Raw genomic sequence first — 16,740 nt, 5'->3', positions numbered from 1 at the left:
CAGCTCATAAGCAATATTGAAAACCTGAAACATGCAAGCCACTGAAGCTCACCACAAGTTAGGAGGCCATGCGGGAACTTACCTACCTCTCTCCTCCAAAGCAGTATCAGAAAATAGCCAGTAATAAGCAACACTACCCCTTAGTGCTGAGACCGGTCACGTTTTAAGTGGCAAAACCAACCAGACTTAGTGGTCAGCACCAAAGCTTATCAAATCCTCAAAATGCATCCGTGTGCTCCTTAACTGCACTGTACAGTTGCAAAGAGCAGTAAGGGGAGGGTATACCCTCTTCCTCAGTCCATCCCCCTCCAAAGGCAGGGCAGATGTTATTTGTCTGTCTTGTCATCTTATCTCTTACTGGACAAAAAGAATTTGGATTTATTTTTAGAGCTATTTCTGGCTTTTTTTTTTTTTTTTTACTCCTACATTTTCTTTACATTTCTTCTCCCACCAGACTTTTGAAATACCAACTGAGAAAGCCTCATGCCTACTTTGCAATTCACCAAAATTAAACTAATAACACCTCCTGCTGTCATCTGTCAGTTAGAATAAGATTTATAAGTGGCAGCAGAAATCACTTTCATAATGTTTGTTGGAATATGAATAGCCTGAACAGGCAGATCCCTCAAATTTACTGTTCATATCAAGTGAAACCTGTCATGAAAACTAGAAACTAATTTTTATAAACTGTATTTGAAAACCTCATAATTTAGAAATAAAAGACAAACTGGACGATACCATGTACTTGTCCTGAAACTACATTTGATGTAAGAAAGTATGACTGTTCCAAGATGTGTTAGTCTATATTTTGCCTGTTGATTTCATTGTCCATGTTACCTCCTAGAAATCCTCATTCTATACTGCTCATTATCATTGCTTCCATCTTCTGTATGCAACTGCCCTATTTTAAAGATGCTGAACACATTTTTATTTTTTACATGTGGATACAAATGTTTGGGGGGGGCTTCACAAACAAACAAAAAAAAATTTTCTTCCTTGTTTTTTATCGCTCTGCTGTGCAATTAGTGAACATGATCTTTTCAACGATTTGAAGCCAAAGCTAGGGAAAAACTAACATTAGTGACAGTTATTTAAAAACTGAAAAAATCCAAATCTAAAGACAGGCCATTTTGATTTAATTCGTAATCCGTAATGCTTGTGAGAAATACACATCCTCTACATAAATCATCATAGGTTCACTTTTCTTTTTCAAACAGAGAACAGCATCACCTCATGTGCGCTGCCCTCTTTAGTCTTCAATCAGTTAACTTTATAACGAGAAATAAAATTGACACCTTTAAAAGAAAATTCAACAGGTTTAAAAAAAAAGACAACCTACTTGAGACTGTTGCACGCGCTATAGCAAGCCAGTAGGCAGAGCTAATCTTAGCTTTTTAGACACGATACTGCAACCCCTAGATTTTATCTAATTTTTAATTAAAATACTCTACAGAGAAAGATCATTATCTCCTGAACAGCAGCTTTTAACAAGTTTTATTATTATTCATTTTAACACAAGTTGAGAATGCTAAAGAGTACAAATTTAAGAATATTATTGCAATTTTCTTGATCCTGTTTGAGGAAAGCAAGCATGCATTTCTACAACAAAATCTGCTATAGATTCAAGTAGTCTTTCCTTATTTCTCTCCTTATTTACATTTCAATGCCCTGGGCTAATCATGGCTGTTCATTATTCTGCATTAGATTAAATGTTGCTAACTGAAACCCGACTTCAACTCTGAGCAAAATGCGCATCCTTGTTGCACAAGTGTTATTTTCCCTTTAAAACAGAAGAGAACATATATTAAAATAAACAGTTCAAACACCGAAAGACATCACTGAGGTCACATTTCAGCTGTAAAGAATGCTCAGTGCCATTAATATTTAGTCTACCTTAATGGAAGAAATTTGAGTTAGAAGATACTTCAGGTTATCTTGTCCACCCTTATGTCAAGGGAAACTTGCTTGCTATGGCATGTTATTGACTGCTTTGTCAAGTCCATTTTGAACTTGTCAATTAATATTTGAGTTCCTAGCTCTAAAATCTTAAACGTTGGCAAAGTTAATTCTTCCAAAGCATCTGTTTTTGAGGTGGCTTCAGCAGATCCAGTCTATGTTTCTTTCTTAATATCTTCATCTTATGACTGTCTCCAGTTTATCATACTCTTCCAAACAAACTCAAACAGCAAAAAAAAAAAAAAAAAAAGGTAATTACTAGACCGTCATGACTGAGCTGCAGGACATTTACAAGCCTCTCAGCTTCCTGTTAAGCTCCCACAACATGGTTTAGAGGTTCTCAATTTTAACAGCTGAAAGAAGTTCTCTATATTGCGGTCCATGAAAGACTCACTTTCTAAACGAGATTCTGTGTTGGACTGCAGAGCATTTTAATTGGCAGGATCACTCTACAGATTATTAGCTGATTGTGTATTACACGAATGGGGATCCTTTGCTTGTATCATTACCTGTATGTAATGCAACTTTGTAAGAAACCAATACACAGTTTACCCAATGCAAATGCAACACTAGTCTGTTTTCTGCTTTAAGTTCCCAAACACGCCTGCTTAATATGCAATAGTGAGTCACTGTATGTGTGCATACACACAATACAGCCACAATTCCCTTTAAATTTAGTTTTGACTTGCATCGTTCTTGTTACCCACATCATAAGCAGCATTTTTCTTTGAATGAACTGAAGTAGTAGTGCTGCAATTCAGCACCAAGACAGCAATATTGACTGGGAAAACCTGCAAGTGTCCGTACACAACATGGGATCCCCCATTTTCTTCAGATAACCCAACCAGGATGGGTTACCATAGTGAACCGAAAGAGCAGCAACACACCAAGCGATGCAACGATGCTGTTCCAGACTGAAAATTTCACATTGAAGCATACGAGGTTTTTTTCCCCTCACTGAATTCAGTGACCACTTTTTCCACTGACACCGAGAGAGTTTCCATTCATTATGCCATAAGTATTAAAGCCCTAGTACATTGGAATCTATTCCTGCCAAAAGAGCCAATAGTTTAAAGATACACAAGTTTACTTCTGTTGGAATTCACGATTTGTGGTGTTTGGACCAAATCCTTGAAAAGCTCCAACAAACAGGCAAAAAAAAAAAAAAAAAAAAAGGCACTGGCTAAGCTGCAGCTGCCACCTTCTGAATATACTGTATGATGAACCAAGGAGCTGCCAAGTTACCTAACCGAGATCTTTTCAAGCACCTAAAAGACACTATTTCAAGTCAAATTCATTAGGACCCACGAGTGTTTTAAAGATGCAGCAGCTTTTGGACAGGTGGTGGTTTTCCAAAAATACGCTCTACTTCTGTCCCCCCCAGCAACAAGCCAAGGCGGCTAATGATGCAAGACATGTTTCACAGGTACATTTGCCTTGGGACTTCACTTCCCAGCAGGGACACGTTAAGGGACACGATTTGAATATTCAGCTACTTAGCCACCCCTCAAACACTCCTCAGCCCAATACCAGGGCAAACACATGCTCAAAAGGACCGTTTAAGGCAAGGAATAAAGTTATTATCACCTGTTCCTTTTAAACAGACCTTAAGAAGAAAACCTCAGCACCTGAACCTACAAATTTAAGAATGCTGTATGCAATAGATATTTAAGGATTTCTGTAATGGGGATCTCGAAATTACAAGAAATGACATGAAAAAAAGAAATTTTGGTACTGTGCATTTTTCTTCCCCACCACCCATTTTAAAAAGTGAAACGGAAGAAAAACCCAAACAAACCACATTTAAATGTTAGCGAGGCTTTTAAGTCGAGCGTGGAACACTCGTAGCACTGCACAGACTCCTCTTACAGCCGTGCAAATAGGTTGCCCCCCAGGCTGAAAAACCTGGGACAGACTCACCCAACGCTCCCGATCTCCAAACGCTCCTCCGGGCTCCGGCCGACCCCTCCAGTCCTCCCCACCTCCCCGGCAGCCACCCCTCGCACCGCCGGAGCCGACAGACGCGCTCCCGAAGACCACCTCTGCCCGCCAGCTTTCCACCAGACCTTCCTCCGCAAATCCTAAATCCATCCCACCTCAGCCTTTTTCCGACGGGAACCCGAGGAGATGGGGGGGGGGAAGCCCGGGCAGGCGCCGGCGCGGACACCCGCCCTCCCGCTCCGCTCCACCGTGAGCGGCGAGCGCTCCCTCCCTCCCGCGCCGGGCAGCCGGCCGGCCATCCCCCGGCGGCGGCTCCGGCCCGTTTCCCGAACTCACGTGGTGCCACATCCAAAGGTTACACGCACCGCCGGGACGAGGATGACCCCGCCGCCGCCGCCCTTAGAGGCGCTTCCCAGCGCCGAGCGGGGCGGCCCCCCAGCGCTCGGCGCTCACCCGCGCAGCGACGCCCGCGGGGGCTTCGCGCTCCCGGCTGCCGAAGGAGCGCCGCATCCCCGCTCGGGTCGATGAGCTGCCCGCCCGGGCATCGATAAATCAAAACAGCCCGCCCGCTCCGACGGAAAGCGGCGTACGACTCAGCCGCGGCCAAAAACACCGCCCCGGGGGCGCGGCGAGCGGGCGAGGGAGGAGGAGGCGGCGGAGGAGGCGGCGGGGGAGGCTGCGGGGGTGCGGGTGCCGGGCTGCCGGCCCCCGCGGGGCGGTGGAGAAGCGCCCGGGATGTCGGTGTCGTGCAGCCGCAGCGGGCTAATCCCGGCTACTTAACCCGGCGGGCGGCGGGGGCCGAGCACCACCTTAATCCGTGGCGTGTGCGCGCCCTGCCGCCCGCCGGGGGCTGCGGAGCCGCGGCGTGCCAGCCCTGCCCGCCCGTCGGCTCCGCGGCGGCGCTGCCGCCGCGCCCGGTGGCCGCCACTCCCGCGGAGGCTTAGCCCCGCATCCGCTGCCCTCAAGGTCACGCCGCGCCCCGGCTGCACGGCGGCGGCCAGGTGCGCGCTCCGGTTACCTGCGGGGAAAACCAGCGAAAGCCGGGGAGCGCGGCATTCAGCCCCGCGGCCGGCCCCACCACCCCCGCTGCACCAGCCGCCGCCTCCCCCGGCCAGCCACGGCCACGGCCCGCAGCCCCGCGGCGGGAGCGGACCGACGCTGCACCTGCCGCCGCCCTCCCCGGCCGACCGGGAGGAGATCCGCACCGAGCCGCCACCACCACCACCGTTCTTACCTTGGCGCCCGCGGAGCCGACCCCGCCGCCGCCGCCCAGCCGGGGGCCGGGACGAGGCGCCCGTGAACCTGCCGCCGCCGCCCGCTCGCCGAGCGCACAAGGTCCCCGCGCTCCCCGCCCTGCCCACGGCCGGCCGGCCCCGCCGCGCCGCCCCCGCCCTGCGGCCGCGGGGGGAGGAGGGGGGGAGGAGGGAGGGAGGGGGGGCGGGGGGGGGGGGAAGCGGCGACCGAATTGGGGAGGGAAGGCGGGAGGGAGGGGGCACCGGCGCGGGGAGAGCGGGAGGAGGAGGAAGGGGGGGGGGGGGGGGGGGGGGCGCGAACCGCCCGCCCCGCCCCCGTCGCCTCACCGGCAGGAACCAACGATTCGCCCTCCTCGCTGCCGCCGCCGCCGCCGCCGTTCCCCGGGGCCTGCCCGCTTCCTTCTCCCCCCCGCACCGGCACCGGGCAGCGCCGAGCGCGCCGCCGAAGCCCCGGCGCCGCAGAGCCAACCGCTACAGGAGCCGGGGCGCCACCGGGCAGGGCGGGGCGGAGCGCAGCGATCCGCCCGCCTCCTTCCCTCCCTCCTCCGCGGTCACTCACTTGTTCGCTCCCGCCGCCCCCCTCCCGCTGCCGCCGGTCCCCGCCGCCTCCCTCACCGCCTGCGGAGCGCCGGTCACGTGACGGAGGCCCCTCGCGCGGCCGGGGTGAGGGGGGTCCCGCCGTGCGGCGCCTTCAGTGGGGGAGGAGAAGGAAGGAGGGGCCGCGATAGGCACGGCGCCGGCCGGGGGGGGGGTGTGCGGGGGGGTGTGGGCGGGGCCACTGCGCGCCTCGCCCCGCCCTCCGCCGCCGCCACTGGCGGGCAGCGGGGTGACGCGCTTGTTTCCATGACGTCGGTGGGCGGGGCCTCGGCGTTTGATGGAGCCCGGCGGGCTCCGGGGGTCGGTGACTTTGCCACGAGCGGCTCCCGCGGGGCGGGGCGGGGGCGGGGCGGCCTGTGTCCACCCCCACACACCCGCCCGTGGGTGCCGGGCCGCAGCCGCCGGAGCCGGGGACCGCCTCGGGGAGGGGGGGGGAGCGGGCGGGGATCCCCCGGCGGCGGGAGAGGCCGCCGTCCCGAGAGAGAGGGAGAGAGAGAGGGAGGGAGAGAGGGAGGGAGGGAGGGAGGGGGCCGGTGCGCAGCGCCGTGAGGGGAGGTGTGACCGCGCGGGGCCGCCCTAACGGTCCGCCGGGGCGCGGTCCTCCCCGTGCCCGCCGGGACGGCCTCGCCTCACGGCCTGTCACCCCCCACCCCAGCCCCGGCGAGGGCAGCCGGGCGGTGCCGAGCGCTGAGCCCGCTGCCTGTGAGAGCCGCGGGGGCCTGAGCGGGCGGGCGAGGCTCTGCGGCGGCCGCAGGGATGCGGCGTGGCGGGAGGTGGCGGGTCCCCTGTTGCGCGGGGGCTGACGAGGGCCGGAGCGGCGGGAAAAGAGCGTGTGGGCTCGGTGCCGGCGGTGGGGACCGGGGAGCAGCGGGGCCAGCCGCCTCCCGCCGGGCGTGCCCGCCTCTCCCCCGCGGGAGGACGGGGACGGAGCGGGGGTGGCGGGTGCTCAGCGCCTGCCTGTCTCCATCCCGGGGGCTCTTCGATTGGAGAAAGGGAAATAAATGGTGGGGTGAAGGACTGAGGCCCCCAGTGAGGTGTCCGGGGATACGTATATGGATGTCAATAACAAGGCTGGGAATGAGACTGGAAATAAAAGACCCCGATTTCAGTTCTCCTCTGGAGATCACACACCCCACGCACCCTCCCCGGCTCCCAATGAAAAATCCCCATCCATAAACCATACGCAATTCTCTAACCCCTTTGTGTGGTTTTTTTCCAGCCTTGTTTTGACATCCTGCCTGCCCGTCCGCTGGGCATCCCGCTGGAACGGCTGGCCAGCTGTGTGTGCCACGGGCTGTCAGCCTCTCCCAGCCTGCCCTCGGGACCCCGCGCCGCCTTTTGTCACCCTCCAAATCCCACCGCTGCCGGAGCCGGGGCTGCGAAGGGAATTAAATGGAAAAGCCGATGTGTCACTCCTGTTGCAGCCCCGAGATGCTGCAGAGCCTCGAGGGTTAAAGCAACAGGATGAAGTCAGCACAAAACAGCCTACAAGGACTGGCAAATAAATAAATCATCCTAACGACGTTATTATCATGGCTTGCCTGAGCTTCATTGTCTCTTCCTTTCTTACCTGAATGCCTGTTACATTTTTTTCTCCTTGCTCAAGAGAGGCAATCAAAAGAGATTGTGAGCGGTAATTGGCTCCTGCCCATTTTGGATGTTGCTAAAAATACTACCTTACCTCTCCATATCTAGAGGTCAATTGAAAAATCAAAATACTGAGGTAAGCAATCCTGCAGGCTGCTCTGCTGAGGAGATTTCTTGTGTGTCTTCCCAGAAGGGGAACATAAAACTATCTGAACGCGTATAAAACACATTCTCTTACATTCTGTCTGCAGTTCTGCACCCTCCTCTGCACCCATCGCTGTAGCTCAGCGAGGCTTCCCCAGGCACTTGGAAATTGCATTTCGCGATACAGCTTTAGAAGCCCGGCAGATGTGTTCCGCGCAGTTCTGTCATATCTCCCGGCTTTCAGGCAGACAAAATTAGCTTTGGTACAGCTAAGAGGGAGATGATGTGTTCAACGCATTGCAGTTTGGGTACATGTCTGTACCTGCTCCCTTTTGTCTTGAGGGAAGGTAGGTAGGTTGTGCTTCAGTTCTTTGTCTATGAAATGGGAATAATACCCTATTTTCTTCGCAGGAAAGAAGCGCAAAGGTGGGAAGGGTACATATCCACATTAATTTTTTTACATACTGTTATGGTAGAATTCTCTAAGTGGATACATTTTTCAAGGCACAAAATAGTTGTTATTTAACATTCCTCTTGCACTCATACCCGAGGATAGCATGAAAACATGTGACACCTTGAAAGTAAGAAGAAATTTCTTCCAGCCCTCCAGAATCTTCTCCCTGAGGATTGCAAAATGTTTTCCAAATTAATCCTCCAGCTACAACACTCTTCATGATTTTTTTTGTGAGAAAATAAGCACTCCTCCTATTTCTAAAGGTTAGGACATGTAATTGACTAACAGAAAACATTCCATGTAATGTAGGTCACTAATCATATAAAGCAAGCAAAACCAAGATGCACAAAGGAATATTTCTGGAAATCTTTCATTTAACTTTTGAGGAAACATTACCATTTCAGGAAAATTCAGCGTGGTTTGCAGGCAATTTGGAAAGGCCAGACTTGACAAATCAGTGACAATAGCTCAACTCATTCCGTGACCAACGCTCTAATGACAGAAGTATCATACAGAGGCAGAAATTGTGTCACAGAGAATTCAAGTGGGTTGCCTGAATGTGATCTACTTACTGTGAGACTTTTAACACAAAGAGTATGAATTGGAGTATTTGGATCGTTACAATATTTGGTCAAAAATGAGAAAGGCCAGCCAAGGTCTGAGTGACCACCTCACCATCCTGTATGAACTAGGGGCCTTTTGGCAAAATTGCGCGATGAGCTTGATCTGAGAAGGGAAAGCAGAAAACAGACTTTTCCTTGTTTGTGCATAGATCTAAACTTTATTTAATTCTGCAGCTGTTTACCTGACCATCCTGCTAGTGCTGATGCCGTTGAAACTGAGCTCATGAATGACATTTGATGAAACTGGAGAGTGGAGAAAGCATGAGAAGTTGGGAGAATATTTGTGTGTAAGCATGGAAATGTGTCCAAAGCTTCCACCGGGCTTGAAGAGCCAAACATTTTCCATACCAGCTACAATTCTCCCAGTCAGCTTTCTCAGACCAGTGCTGCTGTTTGACCACTCACCACAGACCACCCTGGAGAAGATTCCTGCTCCCCATGCTCCTGGCCCGGGGTCCTGCAGGGCTGTGGAGGCTGCATCTCGTGATGGTCCCAGTATCCTGCATTGTAACATATCAGTCTGTTGCCTAAAAGACTAGAGGGCCGTCTAGATAAGGAAACAATTGGCCTTTTGCACGTCTTGTAGGTGTCACAATGGCCAAATTGCTCTATGATCCAAACATGCATCCTAGCAATGACCTTGTGAAACAAAACAATATCGCTCAATTCATCCTGAAATCGTCCACCTCTCCCTCAGGAAAGAGGCCTATCTGTAAACATTTGCATTTTTTATCAGCTCAAAATTCTTTCTCTTGACTGTTCAGGAGCTCGGGATTTGTGAATAATGTGTTTCCTGTTATGAATACATATAGTAATTTAAAATACTTGAATTATTATTTTTTTGGCTCTGTTCCATTTCCCTCACAAAATTTTTTGGTTTTGGTTTTGTTTTGTTTTTTTTTTAATTAGGTGTTCTTTTACTGTGATACGGCAGGATCAGGAGGGGAAGGATAAAAGAAATAAAGAAAGGAATGGGAGAAGCAACAGTTATTGTTGTATATACAAAACACTTTTTCTTATATATTGTATTTGAAATACATCAGAAAAAGTACACTGGACTTCATATGTTAACTGTTTCTTCTTTACATTTTCTTTTCAAGGTGCCACCACAGCAAGAAGCATTATAGCCCAACACCAGATGAAAGCAGAAAGATATTTCATGAACAAAGGTGCAACGTCTACATACAAAGGAAAAAAAAAACAACAAAGCATAAAATCCTGGAGCTGATGGAGAATCTGACAAATTAAAGGACTTGGATCAGGCATGAGAGAGGAGAAGAAAAAAAAGAGGGCAGAGTAGGATAACCATACTTTACACTGCTATAAAGAGTAGGAAAAAAACCCAAACACATGTTTGGGGAACTTTTCATGATAAAACATAAAAAATAAAAAGTGTATGTGATGAGACAGTATGACCATGGCTGTGTCTTAGAAAGTTAGAAATGGCTGATGAATGAATGTGTGCTATTAGTCTGCAAATAGCGCGCTGGTAGAGCTCCAAAACACATACAGTGAACACCCAGCTACCTCCACTGCAGCAGCTTTTGCTATGTAGCACTTCCCCAATTTGGAGCTGCTACTTTCTCCCTCATGGCCAGACCCTTCCCGCATCGTTGTTGAATTCCTAAAGGATGGCCAAAGTCTCAAGCAGGGCTGTCGTGGAAGCATTTCGGTCCAGTTCGCTAGGAGGGTTTTTTAAAAATCGCAGTGCTGTTGCCGTCTCCTTGGAACTGATATTAGCCATCATCTCTTGGTGCCCGTCCTTGGTACGGATATGTATTGCTCAGGCAGGTCACCTATCACCCCAAGACTCAACACGTGGGAGTATCCGTTATACTCACCAAGGTGCAAAAGTGCTTTTAGGGCTTCATGGTACGTACAATTCTGGATTGAAAAAAAAAGCGTTAGTTGATTTGACTTGTGCTACCGTGGGCCCTTCTAGATGTGTTGCTTTTTAAGGCTTCTTTGCTGAACTTGTCTGATGAAGTTGTGGTCTTATCTTTGAGAGCCTCTCGTCAGCTGATGTTAGTTTGTGAAGCTTCATTGATTTCACTGGTTTTGTGGGCCTGTTCCAATTCATGCTGACTGAATACCTGGTTCATAAATTGTAGTGTTGTGAGCCTGCCCTCTGTGATCAAGTGACAAGGGTTTTGTTTGTTTTTCCTCCCCTCCCCAAGATAAGAAGCAACACGGGGAACCAAGCTGTCTCTCTCTGAGGCTAACATCAACATCACTGACCGCTCTGAGTCACGCTCCTGACTCACAAAAGTTAGTTTTAGGAAGGGTAAATGTAGCCCCTCCTCTCTCTCATCACTGCTGGGTAATTGTCTTGAGGAGAACAATAAATCGTCTCTCAGCAATGCTACTTCAAAGTCCTTTGGATAAGAAAATAGATAATTCAGTTAAGCCTCAGGTTCCTTCAGCAAACATTAGCATTTCTGCCCCTTGGCAATTGTTCAAGACGGTTTTGAAACATTTAAGAGTCATTAGAGCTAATAGCTCCCATTCTGCATTTCCTTCAAGGAGAAGTATCAGAAAAAAATGCACTACTTATTCCCACTACCTTAATCAACAATTAATCGTTCAAATGATAAACAATGACCAGAACATACTTGAATAAATTACTTGTTTTCTTTGTAGATCAGGTACAGCTCTAAACCATCTTGGCTGTTTTTAAGTTACTACAAAAAATATCCTATCTACCTAAAATTGCATTTAAAAAATATTAATAATGACCTATTTCACATGCATTGTTTAAAACTCTGGGCTCAGCCTAGCAATGGTTATTCAGGAATAATAATTTCCAGATTACAAATACATACAAATAGATCTGCAGATTATCAAGATCGAAATTTGGATATCTATGAAAACTTGGGGATATAAATAAAATATTTAGTATCAAAGCCTTAAAGTAAATTATTCTTCGTACTAGTATAAATTATAGTAAAAGTATTACATAAAATGCTTATACTTGTGTATATATAAAATCAAATATGCTTAGGTGTTTAAGGATAGATTATGAGCAGTGAAAAGATCAAAGTCTTGACTGGGGCATTGTCTTTATTATCAGGTAATACTGCCACTATAAATACTAAGTTGAGTAGGAACAAACTTTTTAAAATAAGGTTGCTTGTTAGTTCATAAAAATGAGGAAAATTAACTGAGTTCTTGTGACATTGACTCTATTCCTATTATGTACTAGTAGAAAAGATCAATAGGATTTTCCTCTGTCTAAATTCCCTTTTGTCAATTGGATAACATGGCAGCCTTGTATTGAACCACCAGAGTTTAAATATATCATGTTATGGGCACATCTACTAATAGGGCTGCTGTAGGTTATTTTCAGGCTACAACATGTCATACAGCATTAAAGGCAGCTTGGTTTAGGACACAAGTGGATTAAAAGATATAAAAATATTTTGTACGTGACAGCAGTCCAAACATTGACAGTTTTGCTCTCGTCAGTTCTGACGGGATTCAGTGAGAGTTGCACAAGCTTAATAATTACTAAAACTGACACCTATGCTACTAAAAATACCTTGGATCAGTAAAAGGTATTTAAAAATGAATTCCCATTAAAAGGCTTTTAGATCTATTCCATTTTAGATTTAAAATAAGGGTTAATTTTGTTTGTCTTTTGTGTTTCACTCAGCTGGATGTTAAAGACAATCGTGAGAACGGGCCTCCAGGACATCAGAAGGGGCCCACAGCTGGTCTGTGGACTATAGTTAGGAGTAAATGTATGAGATGTTCTTGACAGCATATGTAATGGTCTTTAAAATTGATCAGGGCTAGTGATAATCCACTGGTCCAAAGCATCTGAGAACCACTATCCTGGTGCATTTGTGCAGGTTTTGGCTGTATACTCTGAAAACGCTTATTTACTTACTGTTAATGAGGAATTCTGCAGGAATACTTGCTTTACACTTGCTGCAGAAGGACTTGTAATGAGTGGCACTGGGGTGTCAGAGGTTTAAATCAAGCTCAGCTAGAATCACCTCTGCCCATCCTCTGCTCCGGACTAAGAGTTGTTTCGTAATGGGGATGACTCAAGTGTTCATACTTCTCTGCCGTAGTAGGGAATATGCGGAGGTGAACCAATCAAGAATTCAGTCACATCACAGTGCAGTTTCAGAAACAGCCAAGGTAGGCATTTGGGATCTTCTAGAGATCTGTCTTTAGGACTTGCCCAGCCCTGTGCCAAAGTGCTGAACCATACTCTTCCACTCCCTTTATTCCTTTGCATAACTCTCTTTGCCTCTTTTCCTTTTATATACTCGCTTCATTTTTCCTTCAGCTTAGCTTTTTTTCCCAAGTAACACCTTTCCCACACTTCCTGCCAACAAAACCAAAGTCAACCCAACCCAACCCAATCCCAAGAACATCTGTAGAACTAATGGACCAGATGATGAATTTGCAGTTTGTGCTGTTGGTGTGTGGTATTCCTCCTCTTGCCAGTATGGGATGAGATTCATTTGTCCTCATGTGGACATCTAAAAGGGACACATCTAGATCTGTACCAGTCACCCTAGGCTCCTCTTATGGTCAATGGTAAGAAGCTACATCCTCTAGAAGGCAATGTATGTCATTCTAAGTTTAATGTTTAGGATAATTCTGTACTTGTCTCTATTCCTTCTTTAGTTCTGGAGGTACACAAGGATGAATAGTTTGAATTTAAATGTCTAACTCTTAGAAGGTTAACAATGGGTATGTGAGATGAACTTCTCTTTCAGACTGCATGATTTTCTGGACTCCCTTAGTCTACTAACCATTACTTTTATGTGGCCTCAACCGGAGAATGTATGCCAAGAAGCCAAAAGGAGAAAAATACGCTAGGAGAACCAGGTTTTAAAACAATGCATTGCTAGTGATTCTTAATTAACGCAACTTTTTTAATTAGTCCAACTTTTGCTAACAACTTTTAGTAATTAAAGCATGGAAACTTGAATTGAGGCGAATAATCCTTATGAAGTAAATGACATGATCTTAAGTAACAATATAAGTGAAGTTCGTCTGAGTCCAGTGGAGCTATCCAAAAGCAAAGGCATATCGGCATGCGGAAGGCTTGCAGGATGTGGCTCCTGTCTGGAATTCCCTTGAGCTGGTCGGTTGCAGTCCTGATAAACTCAGTAGAGTGTATCCTTTGTTGCTAGGCTAGCCAGTCATGGGAAGAAAATGGCTGTGGGTCCCATGCTGGGTGTAGTGTACGGAGTTTCTTAAGAATAAGGCTTGAGATGCAGGGTGGAAGTGCCAGCGCCATCACAGCTTATTTTGAAAATGACACTGAGACTTGAGTGGCACTGAGACTTAAGCTTTGATCTTTCTAATCACTGTATGTTTGTCTGCCTCCCACCTTTATGTGGTTCTGTCGAAGTCCGTGATGCTCTGCTGAAGTACAAGAAAATGTTAGCACTTGGAAAAATGTCGAGAATCCCCCTCAGAAATATAGTGTTGGTGTGTATAAATAAAAACAAATATATACATAAAGAGAACTTGCTTTAGAAGGAAACTGGAATTTGAAAATACGGCCAGCTAAAACTTGAAACCAGTATTGCAATTAGCAAAAATAAGAAAAATTTAAAAATTGTAAACCAGCAGTAAAATGTCTATAAATTCTGTTGGTATTACAAAATCCAGCTTGTTACCTAAAACAAAATTGTTCCTTTCCTTATTCATGATATTTTCCTCATGCATGTCCCCATCCATTTTAATTTTGCTGTGAAGACGAGCAAAAATATCCATTTTAGAAAAAAGTTAGGAGGTCTGATGGTTTTATATGGGAACAGTACAAAATTTTGTTCTTTTTTTTAAAAAGGAACCAGAACTTCTGTGGTAAACAGTGATGTTAATAATGAGAAATGGAACCAGCAAGAGTTAATTAAGACTTCTAAAGCTAGAAAACAGATAGTGTTGTGTAGACAAGGTGTTTTTTTTTTCCCCTGATCTTTTCCTCTTTTCTAAATTAGATAAAAACTTACATGAAACATTAAATTGACAGACAGGTAAAGATAAGATGAAGTACCCCTCTCAAACCCATAATGCCAGGAAATTCAGAGATGAAGCTACAACATTACTCTTATCCCATACTACAGTACTTTTTGTGTGTGGAGTTTCTCATTGTTGACATGATACTGAGGTAGGTAAGAACGCATAATTTTTTGCCTTCCCTCAATTTTTTTTTTTTTTTTTTGGAGGTTGAGGGGTAAGGTTTTTGAATAGCTTACTACAACATTTTTATTTTCTCCTTCAATGTGTTCCACACATTGGAATGTATTCTTATTTTATTTTTGGTTTTATGGTTGACAAAAGTAAATAAAATGATGTGAGAGAAAGCAATGAATATAATATATGCCTCATACCTGTATTAGATGAGGGGTTTTTATTATTCTGTTGCAAGCTCCAAACAGAAACATGTACATAAGTTAAGTTAAACTTGTGCATGCCTTTGCAGGTTTAGGATATAAACTGCCTAAAGGAACTCATGAAAATATATTGCTTGCGTCATATCAGGGAGTTTCTGTATCTCTCTCAGTATAGTAATTGCTTTCCATTTACAATATTAAAAAACATTTGCCAGAACTCCAGTCTGTTCCTTTGAAAATTTAAACATGTGCACTTATTTTCCATTGTTATGAGAATAAGGAATGTTTTTTTTTTTTTCTTCTTAATATATTTCAACTTTATTGCCCTCCTGAAATACATCAAAGAAGTATCTGATCTGAAGCCTCACAGCGTGTGTCATTTTCAGCAGGGTTACAAGGATCAGCAAGTATTTTTAAAATAGAAGTCACTGGGCAGGTCCAATTTATTTTGTTGTTCAACTTTTCCCAGTTTTTACCTGTGTCTCACTGCATGGAAAGGATGAATGACTTTGCGGAGTGTTTTCCTCTTTCAAGAAGTGGTAGGTGGGAGGGAGCAAAGAAGAAAATTAATGAAGTCCTTATTCCACACATCTCTACTCAGCTACCACTTTGTGTATGTTGTCTGTTATAAAAGAAAAATTTATTAATTCCTCGGGATAGGGAGAAATCAGAGGGGTAATGGATCTCAAGCGTGAGCCGCTGAGTCGTAGTATCTTACATATTCATTCCCGGAATGGTGCAATCTTGCCATCTCGTATTTTTCAGGGCTGTCTTTAGAGGTACTCCATCACTGTACAGGAATGAAAAACTATTTGAGCACAAAAATACAAATGAATAATCAAACAAAATGCATTCACCCATATTCCAATTCCTTTAGTCCGTATTTTGAACCATGAGTGAAATAAGAGGCAATAAACCCAAATTTGTCTAAATTATGTTTCAAAGATACAGTTTTTTTAGTGTTTAAGACAGATATTACTTTTTATACCATAATCTATATAAACATCAATAGCATGTTCTGTTTCTGCTTGGCTTTAGTCACATGAGTTATTTTTTGTTTTATTTTGTTTATAAACATGACTCATGAGTTTTCTCTATGCTTCTTATACAATACTTCTTCCTTCCTGATAACATTTATTTGTTCTCTATTTTTGGCTCGCTTTTCTATTGTTATCTCTAGATTATATACATTTAGCTGACGACTGCAGGATCTGTTTAATTAATACAACCGTTACAGCATAGTTACCATATTTTGCTATATATTAAATGTCTTTGGAGAAATAATTTTTAGTATCTGGTGCCTTCATTTTTTTCTTCTACCATCTTCCTATACTATGAGACATTCTATGCATTAATAACGATGTATCTGATTACAAAGCCAAAAATAGGTTTAAAATATAGCCAGGCTTCCCTGAAGAAGTAGTTTCGTGTTATCAAAATCAAATGCAAGAAGGAGTTAAAGGTGATATTTGTGTAAACTGTGGAAGACATATCAAAGGTTCATGAAGACTCGGGTGAGCTAAAATAATGTTTGTGTACATCGGTAAGACAGTATACTAACTTTTTATTGTGGTTAAAAAGGGAACAGCCTTTTAATGGACTATTAATGCAACAACTTGGAGAAAAAATAATTCACTAAGCGCCAGATAGTACCAGTTTCATGAGTAAATAAACAAAGCAGTATTAACCCAGGATGATCATGGTAGAGTCAAGCTTCCAATAGTCTAAAGAACATCTGGGGGAAAGGTATCCACGTTTTATTCTTGTCTTCCCTGATCTTGGGTTTCCTTCATAGTTAATATTTATCCTAACAATGGGTTTAA

The 16,740-nt window shown here is 45.5% G+C and overlaps 2 protein-coding genes across 6 annotated transcripts in view; one reads left to right on the top strand and one right to left on the bottom strand.

The window, feature by feature from the left end:
• The window catches only part of ATP2B1 (ATPase plasma membrane Ca2+ transporting 1), a 63,981-nt gene extending 58,091 nt beyond the window's left edge, over nucleotides 1-5,890 (bottom strand). The window contains exon 1 of one of the 5 annotated variants that reach the window (XM_054204944.1): nucleotides 5,766-5,890. The gene's annotated coding sequence lies outside the window, so the exon portion shown is untranslated. Of the gene's footprint in view, nucleotides 1-5,131; nucleotides 5,269-5,477; nucleotides 5,675-5,709 lie in introns of those variants that run through there. The other 4 variants (XM_054204954.1, XM_054204926.1, XM_054204962.1 and 1 more) reach the window with 4 other exon arrangements.
• LOC128908758 (uncharacterized) lies at nucleotides 4,084-7,274 on the top strand. The gene is made up of 3 exons (XM_054199610.1): nucleotides 4,084-4,403; nucleotides 4,701-5,232; nucleotides 6,967-7,274. Exons 1-3 carry the CDS (start codon nucleotides 4,084-4,086, stop codon nucleotides 7,213-7,215), a joined length of 1,101 nt encoding a protein of 366 aa, XP_054055585.1. The 3' UTR covers nucleotides 7,216-7,274.
• Nucleotides 7,275-16,740: the final 9,466 nt, after the last annotated feature.

This window comes from Rissa tridactyla, chromosome 1 (genome assembly GCF_028500815.1).
Source record: "Rissa tridactyla isolate bRisTri1 chromosome 1, bRisTri1.patW.cur.20221130, whole genome shotgun sequence".
Lineage (NCBI taxonomy): Eukaryota > Metazoa > Chordata > Aves > Charadriiformes > Laridae > Rissa > Rissa tridactyla.
This window is presented reverse-complemented; position numbering and strand designations above follow the sequence as displayed.

What these genes read in the sequence shown, in the direction of transcription:
- LOC128908758 (XM_054199610.1), top strand. Translation starts at nt 4,084, where the DNA reads ATGGGGGGGGGGAAGCCCGGGCAGGCGCCGGCGCGGACACCCGCCCTC. An exon ending in CCGGCTGCCGAAGGAGCGCC is followed by an intron (nt 4,404 to 4,700) that starts GCATCCCCGCTC and finishes GCGGGGGCCGAG; the next exon opens with CACCACCTTAATCCGTGGCG. An exon ending in CCGCTCGCCGAGCGCACAAG is followed by an intron (nt 5,233 to 6,966) that starts GTCCCCGCGCTC and finishes GTTTTTTTCCAG; the next exon opens with CCTTGTTTTGACATCCTGCC.